This window comes from Nannobrachium achirus (genome assembly GCF_963921795.1).
Source record: "Nannobrachium achirus genome assembly, chromosome: 6".
Classification (NCBI taxonomy): Eukaryota; Metazoa; Chordata; class Actinopteri; order Myctophiformes; family Myctophidae; genus Nannobrachium; species Nannobrachium achirus.
In genome coordinates, this window is record NC_137815.1 from 18,644,150 (window position 1) to 18,661,419 (window position 17,270).

General features: G+C 41.7%; 1 protein-coding gene across 1 annotated transcript; it reads right to left on the reverse strand.

Annotated features, from left to right (window-relative positions):
* Window positions 1-717: 717 nt before the first annotated feature.
* Window positions 718-16,942, reverse strand: LOC308287662 (sorting nexin-6). The gene is made up of 14 exons (XM_080728895.1): window positions 16,531-16,942; window positions 14,235-14,351; window positions 13,590-13,697; window positions 13,117-13,177; window positions 12,792-12,919; window positions 9,647-9,730; window positions 9,364-9,438; window positions 8,844-8,874; window positions 8,175-8,262; window positions 6,156-6,195; window positions 5,384-5,470; window positions 2,628-2,717; window positions 1,465-1,530; window positions 718-996 (listed from the first exon to the last, which is right to left on the reverse strand). The coding sequence occupies exons 1-14, from the start codon at window positions 16,534-16,536 to the stop codon at window positions 859-861; spliced, it is 1,119 nt and encodes a 372-aa protein (XP_080585021.1). The 5' UTR covers window positions 16,537-16,942; the 3' UTR covers window positions 718-858.
* Window positions 16,943-17,270: the final 328 nt, after the last annotated feature.

Below are 17,270 nucleotides of genomic sequence, written 5' to 3' on the forward strand. Positions count from 1 at the left end.
AAACCTAACTCTATTCATGGGTTGCATTTGTAGTCCTAATCGGCCATGTCGAGGACCAACACATTGAAACACCTGTGTTGGTCCTCAACATGGCCGATTAGGACTACTTAATGCAACTCATGAATTCCTAATCTTAATCTCAGAACGATAGGCCTATGTGTAATCCTAAAGTTATTTCTAAACGTATTCTCAGTAAAACAAATACAAGAATAAAAATCTCTGCGAGTTTCGACTCTACCGGGTTATCAGACCATCTCTCTAAAGGTCCTCAGATGGAGGTCTAGGTGCACAGCGGTCAGTCTGGCTGGGTTTACACCAGGGACGTGCTGGCCATTGGGAAAAGCGGGACAACTCCCGAACGGCCGGTTCATTCACGGCCGGTCCAGGCCGGCCATTAGGAAAAGATTAAAAATAAAATGTCAGCCTTCGTTCCATTTTGGGGGCTGGGCGGCCAACAAAGTAAATCGTCACTGTCGGGAAGAAACCTTGGATCTCCAAGTTTCAAATTTGTACATTTTTTCGCAAAGCAAAGCCCTGCTTCATCATACAAGGCCGTCGCACAAAAGTAGTGAAAACAGCAGATCTACAAGCACACAACGCCTTGTGGTGCGAGGCGTTGTGTGCTTGTAGATCGGCTGTTTTCACTAGTTTAAATCATTTTTAAAATGATAAATACAAAACAAACTTTTTTTGACATACAAGGTTTCCACCCGACAACGACGAAATATAACTCATGTAATTGGCCCACTGGCTTGTCATGATCTGAAATCGCAAATCTTTGAGTAGCAGCAGCGCTATAGTGAGGGCCTCTCCAACTCTTTTTCCCGGGCTGAATCAAGGGCCCAGCATGTCCCTGGTTTACACCATCTCTCTGAAGGTCTTCAGGTGACCGTCGTAGTGCTCAGCGGTCAGTCTGGCCGCGTCCAGCTGTTTCTCACACCACTGCACCAGAGCCTGCTGCAGCATCTGGACACGCACTTCCTGGAAGCGTGTGATCTGGAGAAGAAAAGAAAACATGTTTAATTGTAATAAAGGCAGGGGTGTCACACCACATTCTGGGCCCTGGGTACAAGGATTCACTGCGGGCCCCCCTGCGGGGGGGGGGGGGGGGGGGATGAATTATTACACATTATGTCATGCTTTAACTATTGGAAAATAGCAGATATACAAGCTCACAGCGAGCTTGTATAATATATATTTTTTTAATTTAACCAATGCTTTGAGTCAGTGGTGCTCAAACTTTTTCATGTGAAGGACCCCCAAAATGATATGTATTTGGCCGCAGACCCCCATCTCAAAATTGATGTAATTTGTTTTTAAAATTTACAAATGAGCAGGTTCACACAAAGTCTGTCAATGTTTTATCATCGACCATAACTCCTCACCTACCCCCTGCAGTACCCCCGCGTACCCCTAGGGGTACACGTACCCCCATTTGAGAAACACTGTGTTAAGGATCATTACCTCCTGTTTGGCCACGCCAGAGATGTGATCAAAGTCCTTCTCCGAAGCCTTCTTCATATCCTCCATCTATAATACACATAGAAAACATCTAATGAAGCCTTCTTCACATCCTCCATCTATAATACACATAGAAAACATCTAATGAAGCCTTCTTCACTTCATCCATAGAAAACATCATTACATCCTCCTTCGACTGTTGTCTGTAGGGAGAGTGTTTTCTGCAGGTCTTTCAGTCCGAGTTTATCAAAAAAGCAACTGGGTTAAGGCAGGAGAAAGTCTGGGGGATAACCCTAACCCTAACCTCAGTAAAACTAACGCTGGCGAATGTTAACCTGGTGAAAATGCTAACCTGCCGGCGCTGGTGAATGCTAAACTTCTAACAAAGTCTTCAATCAATCAATCAAAGTGCTAGGGGGTGAGGTGTGTAGAGGTGGGTGCTAGGGGGTGAGGTATGTAGAGGTGGGTGCTAGGGGGTGAGGTGTGTAGAGGTGGGTGCTAGGGGGTGAGGTGTGTAGAGGTGGGTGCTAGGGGGTGAGGCCACTGCAATATGAAAGACTGTTACTGCCACCTACTGGTTGCACACAGACAGTGGTTCCTCAAGTACTGACCATTATTGTATTACATAATCACAATAATATTATAGGTCAGTTGAAAATGGGCGGTGGGCTCCTTTCACACAGATGACTTGTAAATAGACTAAGCCCCCTTGTTTCTACTCTCCCCCCTTTTTTTCTCCTCCTTTTCTGCTTTTGTAATTGATTTTATCCTGGCAAAGTACTGTCTTCTATCCGTCTGTCTGTCAATGTTATATGAGATATATATAGTGGTTCCTGTGGAAATAAGCCCTAAACCTTTGAGTTGACCTTATACCAGTGATTTGTGCTGTCATGAAACTGTAATTTGTTTCTATTGCAAACTGCTAATAAACTCTTCAATCAATCAATCAATCAATCAATCAAATGGGACAAGATATGGGTATACCTTTTAAAAGACACTACATAGTGTATGTCATCTATTTATCAGATTTATTTGTTTTTTATGATACAGGGACGTTTTCTCTCCATATAAATAAAGTTGATTGATTGATTGATTGATTGATTGATTGATTGATTGATTGATTGATTGATTGATTTATTGACTGCCTGACAGACAGACAGACTCACAGCAGCCTTCTTGACAGGCTTGGCTCTCTCAGCGTTCCTGGTTGCGTTCTCCATCTCCACCAGCTTACAGGTCCGTCTGAACAGCATCTCCTGTGGAATGCAAATCAGTGGTTCTCAACGTGGTGTCCGGGGACCCCCAGAGGTCCGCCAGCAGTATTTAACATAGATAGCATGACATTGGTTTAGTTTGTTTATCTGGTTAGGGTTACCAGTATCAATAAGATCACATGTATCAACATCAACATCCCCCTCCCCCTCCCCTCTGTGACATGGAATCAGACAGGTAGTTGTCTTTGGTGCATTCATTGATTAGAGAGATCACTAACGAGCACTGTTATGGCCCAATCAATTACTCAGTGCACAACCCCTTTGAAGTTCAAAGAGAGCAATTAAGAGCTCTGGCCAGCCCCCTCCAAGGGATGATGGATGAATGTCAACATAAACAGTGGAACAGAACCAAAATACAGCCAGGGGGATGTGTCTTTGTGCAAGGAAACACCCCAGCACAATAATATAGTGAAATGACTGCTTAAAATGTGTATCTGCTAAAAATGGTCTTAAAGTTAGCTAGTTTCCCTTTAAAGTTGACTACAATGCAAACAGTCAGTTCTTTATTCAGAAACTCCCAGTGAGAGATGAGTCACATGACCTTCTAGTCACATGACCTTCTAGTCAGTTCGTAGCGGGATTCGGGCAAACCCCACCCTGGCAGCGTGTGATTGGCTGAAACAGTCCCTTTGAGCCGCAGAAGCAGTCCCCTGGTCAATATTTACTATTTTGTCCATAACGGCACATAACTCGGTAACGGCTCATGAGACCTTCGCAACGCTCGACACGGAGACTCGCTCGCTGCCGCTCACTCGGCGGTGTCTCACATGGCTCAAGGTCGCCTGAGACCGCGCACCTCCGTCATGGATAATAATTAAACTTTATCGCCACAAAAATAAAGTTGGGGTGCATGGATAGAGAGCACAGTGACCAGTCCACTAAGCCACTGAGCCGGAACTGGGAATTCATTCTGTATTAGTAGAGGAGGAAAAGCCTCGCGTAGGGGAGGAGCCTCGTGCGGTTGTCACTCAAATGACGCCTGGCCAATCACAGCACGTCTTTTGCGGGACTTGCCCGAATCCTGTTACCTTTAGATACGCAGCTGAGACCCACAGATATAAAAAGCTTGATACCTCATCCTCCGCTGCAGTTCATTGGTGCGACTGGTAAAACAGGACTGGTGGAAGAGTGGAAGGCACTCTGCCACTCAAAGCGACTACTGGCCAATCACAGCGTGTCTTTTCCAGGACTTACATTCAATTCAAAGGTGCTTTATTGGCATGAGGAGACAAACGTTTACATTGCCAAAGCAAGTGCTTCTGGGAAAGAGGGAGTCCTGCCTCTGATTGGCCTACCAAACTTCCCCTTCTGTGACGCACCTATGACAAGAAAGGAAGGATAGTGCAGAAGGGGCGTGTATCAAAATGTGTGGGGGTATTGCACATGTGCAGTACAATCTGGCCTGCACCTACACTTTGGTAAATGGTAGTGTTTGTTTTGTATCACTTTAATTGCGCTGGGGACTTGGTCTTCATTTGTTCAAATAAAATATTCTTATGCCACAAAACAAGTAGGCTTATTTGGTGCTCTAATAGGCACAACTATGTGTTGCATATTGCTGAATTAGCCCAACATTCTTGTTTATTATTTTATATGCAGTGTGATTGTTAAAAAAAGAAGAAAAACAAGCAAACATAACAATAAGAAACAAAAACAGCAGAGATAAACAAACACAATAGATAGGCCTAATAACTTGTGGGTGTTTGTCACTTTCACTGTTCCTTATTTACTACAGTATGTCAATTAGTCTGTGTTGTGGATGAGAATTACAAACCTGCAGCTGTTTAGGCGAGTGGAGAGAGAACCAGGAGAGAACCAAACAAACACACACCTCGCTCTATACTGAGAACGGATCATGATCTTTTTTATCTACCGCCTCTGCTGGAACACTCCACCATGGCAGCTCCAGTTACACTGCGCATGTGCAATACCCCCGTACATTTTGATACACACCCCTTCTGCACTATCCTTCCTTTCTTATCATAGTGATGCACAAGGAAGCGTTATTGAGAATTCAGGAAGCTTGCCTCAAAAAAAGCCAGACCTTTTTTACCAGCGCCCCAGAGCCGGAGCCTACCTTTCTATGTCTATATATGGCCCAAGAGGGCGATAGCAAGAGGGCGGAACAGACCCGTACTTCCCGTTTCTGCGTGACGTGGGTGGATAGAGGTGAACAGAGCTTCTGAACTATTCATTTTCTCCATGGTCACTGAACTAAATATTGGACCCGATCATCACAAGACACCTAATATTAACAAAATGTTCATACTAAAGTTGCTTTTTCAGTGACACAAAAAAGGAGAAAAATCAACTTTATTATAGCCCTTTATCTGTACCAGCAACACACTCTCGCGGGATCTATATAGCACCAGTAAACAGGACACTCGCCAGACCAACGCACAACCAGTCGTGCTAATAGGGCTGAGCCCGATTAGCAGGGCTGTTGTCGCTGGTTCATGGCTGGTACTAACTGTGGGGGCTACATATATATGTTTAGAATACATGGTGCTGTGTCGCAAGACACATTTCAGTGTGAAGTGACAATAAAGTACTATATCATATCATATCATATCATATCATATCATATCATATCATATCATATCATGTCTATATATGGCTGAGACCAAAGGAGATGAGAGTCACATGACCTTCTCTGCTTCCTGGTAGCGAGCGTCCAGATCCAGTCCCAGACCCAGGGTGTTGACGTCGTTGTCAGCAACGTTCGCAATGTTCTTCTACACACACACACACACACACACACACACACACACACACACACACACACACACACACACACACAGTCAACATCTACTGGGTGACTGGTACCATTCCGACACACCCCCATTCATCCGAACACCAGGTTAGCATTCACCACCCCCACAACCTGTTGATAGATTCCATATAGTTTCATTGTTTGACAGCACAATCATCAGGGTATTTTGGGTTCATATCAATTTGTGTTTTCAGATATTTAACCACTTGAACTTACTTCTCCCCTCTACACCAAACCCCGATGCCGAGAAAAAAAAAAAAAAAACGATCTACAAGCTCACAACGTCTCGCAGCACGAGGCATTGCATCCGAATCTGGTTAAAAAGCTGGCTAAAAAGGAGATTGTCTTTCATTCTTTCTTTCTTTCTATCACACAAAGATTTGGAGGACCCCATGTAGTAACTCTGAGGACCCCCTTGGGGTCCCGTACCCTCTGTTGAAGACCCATGGTTTAGGTGGTCGGAATAGCAATGTGTCGGAGTGCTGTACATACAACACATGATATGATGTGTAACTGTACATACAACATATGATGTGTAACTGTATACAACATATGATATGATGTGTAATAATCGTACGTACAACGTATGATATGATGTGTAATCGTACATACAACAGCTACAACAGTTTGGAGAGTGAATATTTTACCCTCATCGAGTCGATGACCTCGGAAACCTTCACGCAGATCCTGGAAGAGAAACATGCTGTCAGTAAAAAGTTTTTATTTTATGTTTTTAGAGTAAAGAGTAAACACTCTTTAATGCTAACGTTTTCAGACCAGGGACCCCCAAACTGATGGGGATGTGGAGAAGGGACCCCCCCCCAAACTGCTGGGGATGTGGAGCAGGGACCCCCTACCTCGTACTGTACGTACGGGGGGGTAAACATACCATATTAACTGAGAACCAATGTCAATACTATCAATCTATCACTCACAATCTGTCAACTGCACAATAATCATGTAGGCCTATACAAAGTATTCAAAATATACAGAATCATTACAGAATCTTACTGTCACTGTTTAAACATAGGATTAGTAGTAGATGGATCCCCAAAAGTGAACTAAATAACACCTACTGTATTAAACTCAATAAAGGCTCAGTCTGCATTAATATAAGGAAAAACAACTATAGGCAAATAACACCTTTTAAACTCAAAGTCTCAGTCTGCATTAATAGAAGGAAAAACAGAAAGATAGATAGAAGCTCCAAAAATATATTTTTCATGCTGCATTTAGCAATGACCACCAGAGGGGCATTTGCTACATGAGAAAGAAGTGTCACCTGAGCATGCATAAAAAAATTAAAAAAAAAAAAAATTTAAACAAGCAGACCCTGTTGCATTCACAACAGCAGAAACATTAGTATCAGCGAAAACCTTACTGGTAGGATCAAATCTTAACCATAAACATCGCATAAGAGAAGAAAATGTAAAAAAGAAAAAAGAAAAAAGAAAAAAAAAAGAAAAGTAGATTCAGGCCTACTGCAGGTTAGTATGCTAGCACTGTTAGCATCTTCATTCAGCAGACATGGGGCAGCCTGGCATGAAAGCAGCCTCAGATTCTTAAAAATTAAAAAAAAATGTAATTCCTAAAAAGCGGAGGTTACAACATCGACTTCTGTTCTCTATATATCATCTAGCTTCTCCATCAGGTATGAGTTGTTCTTCTCTAGTTGGCTAATCCCTTCTTACTCCTGCACATTGTCCTTGTTTGCTCCTACACGCTGCTTTAGGTGATTAACTTGTTCTCCCAGAGTATTGAGAGAGTTCTGAATTCTGCTCACATCACTCTGAATGGTATCCACTTTTGTGTCTATATGCACAGCCATGATGTCAGCCTTGATCTGTTGGATGGCTTCCCACAAAGTTTGGAGTGTGATTTGGCCTTCAGACATTCCAGCCATTGTTGTTGGTTGTTGTTGGTCTAACAGATTGCAAAAAACAGTTCCTGTGACTTTGTAGTGTACCGTATATAGTTGTTCAAGGTCAAGATTTAATAACGCAAAATATGTGGATAAGATTAACCAGAACTTCTATATCAGAGCTTTAGACAAGGTAATACACTCAGCGATGCTGTTGATCTCTGGTCATTCAAATACAAATTTAAATCTGAGCAGTCGTGACTCGTGACTGTTGGAACATTCAAACTGGGCCAAGTAACCTTCTTAGGCACTGGGCCAACACGGGCACAGGTTAAGGTAACCACCGACACACTGGCATGAGAGAGAGAAAGTGGATTACTTTTATTTAAACACATTTTTTTTTACACTTTTTAGGCACTTTTATGTATTTATTTTACACTTTTAGGCACTTTTTTTCTTTAGACATTTTTTAGACACTTCTTAGACACTTTTTAGACACTTAAAAACAGCTGATCTACATGCTCACAACGCCTCGCGCTCTGTAGATCAGCTGTTTTTTAGACACTTTTTGGATGTGGAGAACGCTTGTTAAATCAATAGTGTTATAGATGTGGAGAAGGCTTGTTAAATCATTAGTGTTGTTCCTGTTTGTTAATTGGTAGTAGTAGTTTTATTTGGTCTTTTGTAGTAGATATGTGTTAGATTAGTGTTAGATGGAGGTCTCACTTGGAGAAGGCCTGTTTGCTGGGTTAGGGTTAAGGTTAGGGTTAGGTAGGGGTAGGGGTAGGGTAGATGGAGGTCTCACTTGGAGAAGGCCTGTTTGCTGGGTTCCTCTCCGGGTTCCACAAGGAGCTGCAGAGAAGCAGCGAGGTGTCCACACGCCACCGCCGTCTCTGAAAACACACACACACACACACACACACACACACACACACACACACACACACACACACACACACACACACACACACACACACACACACACACAGTACAGTACAGAGTACAGTACCACCACAAACTGGCTCCAATATGTGTAAATGATTATTATGCAAGAAGTAAAGGTTTTTCCAGACAGATAAAGTGTTCAGAGAGAGGCAGGCATAAACAGACCCTAATCTATAGTGAGATTATAGGGATTTAAGGAGAGTGGTGAAAACTGGACATTGGACAAGCTTGTAGATCTGCTATTTTTGATTTGATTTTCTTTTCTTTTTTTAATAGCAGATATACAAGCTCACAGCGCGGCACTCTATTTTTAAATGGTTAAAGCATTGAATAATTCTAGGCCTAAAACAGATCACCCCCAAAAATAACATATTTTCTATCAACTACTTCTATCACACCATGAAGTCTCTGCCGCTCATCACATTATTGGCTCAGAAACGCAACAAAAACAAAACAATCGATTCATAGAAAATACATACTTTTCCTTTAAACTACCGTAGAAAGGAAAGGAGGATGGAAGAGTTCTTACTTTGTTCTGTCAGCACCAGCTCCAGGAATCTCTGAGAAAAACAATGACACAATTATAAACTGCACTAAGCATGATGCATCATGTTATAAACTACACTAACCATGATGCATCATGCTATAGAGAAACCTTTATGTATCTCATATAACATTGAATGACAGACGAATAGAACACAATAATATGCAGAAGATAATCAATAGCAAAAAGAATAAAAACAAACAAATACATATCATTTTGGGGGTCCTTCACATGAAAAGGTTTGAGCACCACTGACATAGAAACATAGGTTTTTCAAAAAACCTTCTATTTTTCAATAGTTATTGCAAAAAATAATGCATAATAATGTGTCCCACTTTAAATGGGTTAAACCCTGTCCCCCTATGATGAACATTCATGGGGGGCCCACAGTGAATCCTTGTACCCAGGGCCTGGCCCCTGGATAGACGTATCATTGAGGTAAAAGGTGGACTGGACTCTACTCAGAATAGATGTATCATTGAGGTAAAAGGTGGACTGGACTCACCTCGGCTGCTGTCTTGGTACAACCAATCAGACTCAGGTTGTGATCACGCTCTGTTTGAAAGAACTCGTCCACATCCTGCACATACAATGATTATATATGAATTATACATAGCCTACATATACAATGATTATATATGAATTATACATACATATACAATGATTACATGTTGAATATACATACAAAACACACGCACGCACGCACGCACGCACGCACGCACGCACGCACGCACGCACGCACACACACACACACACACACACACACACACACACACACACACACACACCTTGTGCCCCTCCTTCCGCATCCCCTCCACCGCCAGACTCAGACGGTTGAAGATTCCTTTCTTTGCATTCTGACGTCCAGGAGGCTGTTGATTGATTGATTGGTTGATTAATGAATTTATTGATGATTCATTGGTTCAATACTTTATTAACAGATTGCTAAAAGGATAACACACAAATGGAACACCATGTATGGGCATAAACATCTGCCCAACGGGCACTCCAACATTACTTATGAGAATAGTTATTTCACATACAAACGTCTCACCCCATAGTTTGAGTAGATGTCATGTGAAAAAAGCTTTGTGTGCGTGACGTGAAAATCCCAGGAGGAGATAGATTTTTACTGTTTTTCATATAATTCAAAATGGTGGGAGATCTAAAGGTCAGAGGTCAAAAGTCAGAGTGTCAAAGTTGTTCGGCATGAGGAGACGCATACATGTGTCCAGGTTTCATGGCTGTATGTCAAACAGAGCATGAGCTATACAAGTTCAAAGTTTGCACTATCAAAGGCTTCCTACAGCGCCACCCTTTGGCCAATTGTTGTAAAAAGTAGCCTAATAGCACACGTCTCCACAGTAAGCTGAACACATTAAAGTTTGAATGGTGATTTTCGGTCTAAGTATGTAGAAGTAGATAGGTGCCAAAGTTTTGAGGAGAACTTGATATGACTATAATATACTGTAGATCAGGCCTGGACATTGTACGGCCCGGGGGCAGTATGCAGCCCTTTGGTTCACTCTGACTGGCCCTTGTGGGGTTAATGCAAAGTCCAAAATAACCACATTTTATCATTTGTGACTGAGTGTGACACAGGGGCAGTCATTTCGGAAGCCACTACTTTAGACCACAGCTGAAATTACCTTTTTTTTTTTCTCACTAAAATGTGATAAAGCCACAAAAGTATTTCATTATCAGGCTACATTTCACTTAAACGCCAGAGCTTAACTCTGCATGTAAATAAGACTTTTTTTTTTATTAATGTGAGAGATCATGCAGGTCATTGCAGGTTAGAAATGTATTTAGAACTTGAATATCTCAAAAGTAGTATTTCAGCATGGCATCATTCTATAAGCCATATCTTCAAAACTGTTGGGTCAATCTCCACAACCAATATATCATTTTGTAGCTATGATTCCCAGCTGAAAATGAAAAAATAAAAATAAAATCAATGACTAGCCGTCAGCCGTGCTGGGACACATTTTACCTCATGCATGGACTAAAGCTGCATTTCTATTATTTTGAAGTTTTTTATTCACGTATATGGACACAATACGTAGATCAGCACGTGCAATGATCATTGGATGTTGTCTCAATAACAAGCAGCTGGTCAGACTGGTCACATGTCAAGACGACCTGCCTTACAGTACCCATAAAAAAAGTGTCTTAAAAAAAGAAAAGTCAATGCCGAATGCTGGGTTTTCAACAAAAATTGGACTGCTAAGTATTTAATCAATCAATCTTTATTTCAGACTCTACAGGTCCATATATCAACAATCAACAATACAAGAAACAACAGAGATTAAAAACAAAAACAACAACAACAACAACAGGGCACAACAGAAAAGGCACTAAAAAATTTATTTATTTACTGAAGTTGGAAGTAAAACTGTGTGTTTAGTTTGCGGGGAGCACATCTTGCGGGGAGCACTGCCTTTTGGCCCAGACCTCCACAATATTTTCTGTTGTTCATGTGGCCCCAATGGAAAAAATAATTGCCCACCCCTGATATCATATAGATGATAGATAAATAATGAGCATAACATACGTGTGCTTGCTTTCAGCGAGCCGACAATAAACTGTTAATGTGAGTTTTGTTGTGTTTGCTGTCCACAACCTTATCATAGATTCCATATAGTTTTATCGTTTGACAATCGTCAGTGTATTTTGGATTCATGTCAACATGTGATTTCCGATATTTAACCACTTGAACCGTCCATACTTAATAAACTTGACTCACTCTGTATTTAGTGTTTTTTCCCCTCTACACCAAACCTCTTTGCCGAAAATAGCCGATCTACAAGCTCTCAACGCCTCGCGCATCTGCTATTTATGGCTAAAGCTTCCAGAATATGGACGCTAGTTAATATAAAAAAGGAGAAAAAAGGTTTCTTTCATGCAAAGATTTGGAGGACCCCCTGTAGTAACTCTGAGGACCTCCTAGGGGTCCCTGACCCCCTGTTGATGACCCTTGTACTAGCCTATCACAGTGAAGCTGTCACATGTCTTTCCATTCAGTCATAGGCTGTCAGTCGGAGCAGGTTTTTACCACAACCATAAAAACTCTGCTTTCATCTGAAACTACAGTAAAGGATTGATCTCTTTATAGACATAAAGTCGACATGAAGTCATAAAACAAATTGTTGTCTTGTGTTGTTGAACACAGGTGTATAAACCAGTAAGACTCCCTAATCGGGAGATAAGCGACCGTAGGTCACATGTATACACAAAGAGTAGGGAGCAGTGTCCCCAAAAAATGTGGACGGATCCATGTTGATGACATGAGTGTAGACATACTGTGTAGCGATTTGCGTGATTTTAGGGCAAAAATTGGAGGAGCAGTGTCCAAAAATGTGCTTTCAAAAATCGGCCTGAAGGTGGCGCTAGAAGAGGGCCATGTGAGAAATGAGGGGTGGGGTCTCCGCGCCGCCGAGGCGGACGAATAGGTACCGGCCCCGGCTCTCCCGGTCGCTCCTTGCCCAAGTTACGGCATTTTATGTGCGCTGCAGTGGCAGGGGGTCCTCCACTGGGGGCGCCACCACTTTTGCATCCGTTCTGGAGCACAAGGAGTCGGTGGTCCCCGGGAATTCCCCGTGAGCAGCCCCGTTGGGGTGGTCATTTGGTCATTTTTGCACATTTGGAAATTTTTTACATCTGGGGGTCCCTGGAGCTCCGGGGGTCCTTGGAGGTTTTAGTTTGGCAGGTAAGGAGTGTGTGTGCAAAATCTGGCATGGATCGGGGCAACGGTTGCGGAGATATGAGCAGGGCAAAAGTGTGACGTGTGACGTGTGACGGACTGACGCACGGACACCTGGTGGAGCTTAATTAACTTTTGTGCTGCTGGTGCTGACGTGTAATCTAAACCAGGGGTTCCCAAACTGGGGGTCGAGACCCCCAAATGTTTTATTTTTTTTATTCTTTTCTTACCTCTGAACTTGTCAGGAAGGTCTCCAGAGCTTTGTTTTTGCTGAGAGTTCTGTGTGTGGCCACCAGGAGGAGGTATTTCTCCAGAGCCAGACAGTATGGCTGCCAGTCCTGTCCTAAGGCCAGGATACCTATTAAAGAGAAGACAGATATAAAACATAAACAGATATAAATAAAAAAGTACTGTACATACATATGTATCATATATTGTATATGTACATTATATAATAAAGTTTATATTCTTTATATTCTGTACAGTATATATTAAATTACATGCATATTCATCATATGTTTATTGTATAAGTACAGTATTTAGTACAGTACGTACCAAGCTGCTTCATAGTCTTAGCAGATACATTCACCTGAGCCTTCACAGGAAGTGGTGGAAACTAGAAGAAAAAGATGTGATTATATAATGTACTTTTCTACAGTATGCATCACTTTGTCAATACATAACAGTGAAGTCTTGTATTTCACATTAAAAGTCTTATATTTCAGAATAAAAGCCTCTACTTACTATAACTCCTTGTATTTCACATTAAGGTTTTGTATTTCAGAATAAAAACACTAACTATAACTCCTTGTATTTCACATTAAAAGTCTTGTATTTCAGAATAAAAGCCTATACTTACTATAACTCCTTGTATTTCACATTAAAAGTCTTGTATTTCAGAAAAAAGCCTCTACTAACTGTATTTCACATTAAAATTCTTCTATTTCAGAATAAAAGCCTATACTTACTATAACTCCTTGTATTTCACATTAAAAGTCTTGTATTTCAGAATAAAAGCCTCTACTAACTATAACTCCTTGTATGTCAGGTGTTTCCTCATCAGAGGAGAGCTGGTGTTGCAGCCAATCAAAATCCTCGTACGTTCTGGCCACATGGTACTCCCCTGTCCCCGAGAGCTGCACACACACACACACACACACACACACACACACACACACACACACACACACACACACACACACACACACACACACACACACACACACACACACTGTCAGGTTGTCCACTGTGGCCATTAAATTAATTGATTTTGTTTTGATTTGTAAATCAATGCATGCACAGATTTATACTATTTTAACAGATTAATGTGGCTAACTGACATCACAATTAAATGGGTGTTTTTAATGAATCTGTCATGGTTAAAATGGAGTTTGAAGTTACAATGGTTGTGTATGGGGATTGGGGAGAAGCCCAGGAGGAGGAGGGCCTTAACATTTACCTCAAATATCTAAATATTGAATCAAGCAAATTAAAAAACTGTTCAGGGTGTTCATAAAAGCCTGATTAGATAATAAAATGACCACAAATTTTTTTTTAAAGTGAAATATCCCTTTAAGCAGCGTATAATGTTATCTCCTCCATGAGGCTAGTATAATGTTATAGTAAACTAGACTCCTCCGAGAGAGTTTACAAGGCTAGTATAATGTCGTCACCTTCTGGGAAACGATGATGAAGTTCAGAGTGTCTCCGTCTTGGGACACCTCCGTCACTCTGATGCTGTGGCAGCTCACATCCAGCGAGGGTGATGATGTCACTTCCTGCTCCTCATCCTTAAACAAACGTATCGTACAGCTTCCTGTTAATTATACTCCAACAGGACTATTAAACTATAGAACACTACATCGGTGGTTCCCGTACTTTGGCCGTGCACCCCGTTACCCTGTTACCTCCCGACCTAGCTGATGTACCCCCCCCCCCCCCCCCCACCACCACCACCAACACAGAAAGAAATATATTATGATCATATGTTTATACATGCAACATATACATTTATCATATATGTGACTGCAAACTGTTCCTATTCGCTGATGACTCTGCACTCCTGATCTCAGGAGGGGACAAATTGCAGGTTGAGGAAGCTCTCAGCTCAGAAATCACCAAAATGTGTACATGTGGCTTACTGATAACAAACTGTCTTTACACCTTGGTAAAACAGCATCCATTCTTTTTTGGGACCAGACATTCTCTGAGTGAGATAAATGTAAACAATTTCAAGGTCAAAGTTGATGACAGTAATCTCTAGCAAGGAAGAGATAACCTATTTGGGCTGTATTTTTTTACTAATACCTGTCTGGGGATAGCATGGCAACAATGGTGATCAAAAAAGTAAATCAAAGAATGAGATTTGGGCAGAATTTCCACTTTTGTCAACAAAAGTGCCCTCAGGACTCCTTGCACCTCATGGTTCTCCAACATCAAAAAACCACTACAGACTAAGCTCCAAAACCTCCCAAAGCAAACTGATTGGGCTACTTCTCCACCTGGGGCCCATGACCCATGTTTCTCCCACACATTTTGCTAGCCTAAGTTGGCTCAGCGTTGAAGACAGGGTTAAACAACTACAAATGGGATTGGCTTTCAAAATAGTCAATGCAAACCTGCCCTCCATCCCCTCAGTACCCGCATATCTGACCAAACATCTCCAAAAAGTTAGCGACACCCACAGCCACAACACCAGAGGGAGCGCACACAACGATCTGATAACACAAACCCATAAAACAAATATGGGTAAATTCTCCTTCTACATCACTGCCACCCAGGTTTGGAATTCCTCGACTACCTCCCTTAAAACATGTAGCTCGCTGGCATGATGGCATCCTTCAAAACCGCCCTGAAAACTCACCTTTCAGGAGGCCAGAAAAGGAGGTAGTTATCACTTCTCCCATAGAAAGGCCAGAAGTGAGCAACCCTCTTACCTTAGCCCCACCCCCTTTCCCCCTACTCTGTACATGATAGGCCAATTGTGTTTTATATTTGCAATGATATTTGAATGTTTTTTATTGCTATTTTCTATGTCCATGAATTGAATACCAAGGACTTCCGACGTAAACAAGACCGTAAAAGGACTTTTTTGCGGTGTTCCTTTTAGGCAGGGTGTTTAACTGTACTTTTTACTATACTTGTAGGCCTACTGTTCTTTTTCGTCTAATAAAATATTCAAAGAATCAGTCAATCAAATAAAACTGTTTGAAATTGTCTGCCTCCAAATATATCCACATAGCCTCTGCACATATGAATCTGAATATGACATATAGGCCTACTGTATGTAGCATACGTGTGTGTGTGTGTGTGTGTGTGTGTGTGTGTGTGTGTGTGTGTGTGTGTGTGTGTGTGTGTGTGTGTGTGTGCATGCACGCGTGTGCGTGTGTGTGTGTGTGTGTGTGTGTGCGTGCGTGCGTGCGTGCGTGCATGTGTGTACCTACACACTGCGTGTCACATGACTCTCACAAGCTGCACAGATGAACAACCTTTAGGCACTAAAACTCACACTGAATGTTATGATGAATACAGTATATCTGTTATATCTAGGGATGGGACGATATGAACATTTCATATCACGATAATTGTGACAAAAGAAATCGCGATTTACAATATTATCACGATAATCAAAATCCATTGGCCTGGGGCGGAACATTTGCCAAACAATAGCAGATCTAAAAGCTCACAACGCGTCGCAATGCGTCGCAGCGCAACACGATGTGAGTTTGTAGATTGGCTATTTTTGGTAAAGACATTTGATAGAGAGTGAAAAAAAAGACTATCAAGTACTTATATTATAAGTACCTTTTTACCAATTATAGAGGGTTTAAGTGGTACCGGATATGCAGCTCGGCAAATAAAAGGTAAATTGATCCCAGTGCATGACAGAGGACAATTTCACGATAAATGAAATCTCGCTTATCGTCCCATCCCTATTTATATCATGATGAAAACTGTTATAAGACTTACCATCATGATGAATACAGTATAGTATCTTCCTGTAGATCTCTGTTTGATCCTGACTGAACACTGTCTGTGTTTTCTACACTAACTGTAACTCTGTGACCGACTGACTGACTGACTGACTGACTAGAGCTAAATGAGTTTAGAGTCTAAATGCTGATAATAATCTACACTAGCTCTTTAACTCTCTGTCTGTCTGACTAACTACTGGTAACTGTATTCTAATAGTGGCTATACACTAACTGTAACTCTGTGACTACCCTACCTAACTGAACTAGAGCTCTGGGTTGTCTACAACATTGTTCTAACTCACTACATATAATATCTAACCTAATAAGAGGCTACAGTAACTCTAACACTGTCTAACTAACTACTAATACTAACTGTCTTCTAATAGAATCTACACTACCTATGTGAGTCTGTGACTGACCTCCTAACTACTGATTACTGTATTCTAATAGTGGCTAGAGTAACTCTAACACTGTCACTACCCTAGCTAACTGAATAGAGCTCTGTGTGTAAATGCTGATAATAATGGAGTCTACTCTAACACTGTCCTACTAACACTAAATGCTGAGAAGGCACAGGATATCCTTTAGGTCAAAGTGCACACCGGTGCGGTGTGTCCGTGTGTGTCTGTGTGTGTGTGTGTGTGTGTGTGTGTGTGTGTGTGTGTGTGTGTGTGTGTGTGTGTGTGTGTGTGTGTGTGTGTGTGTGTGTGTGTGTGTGCGTGCGTGCGTGCGTGC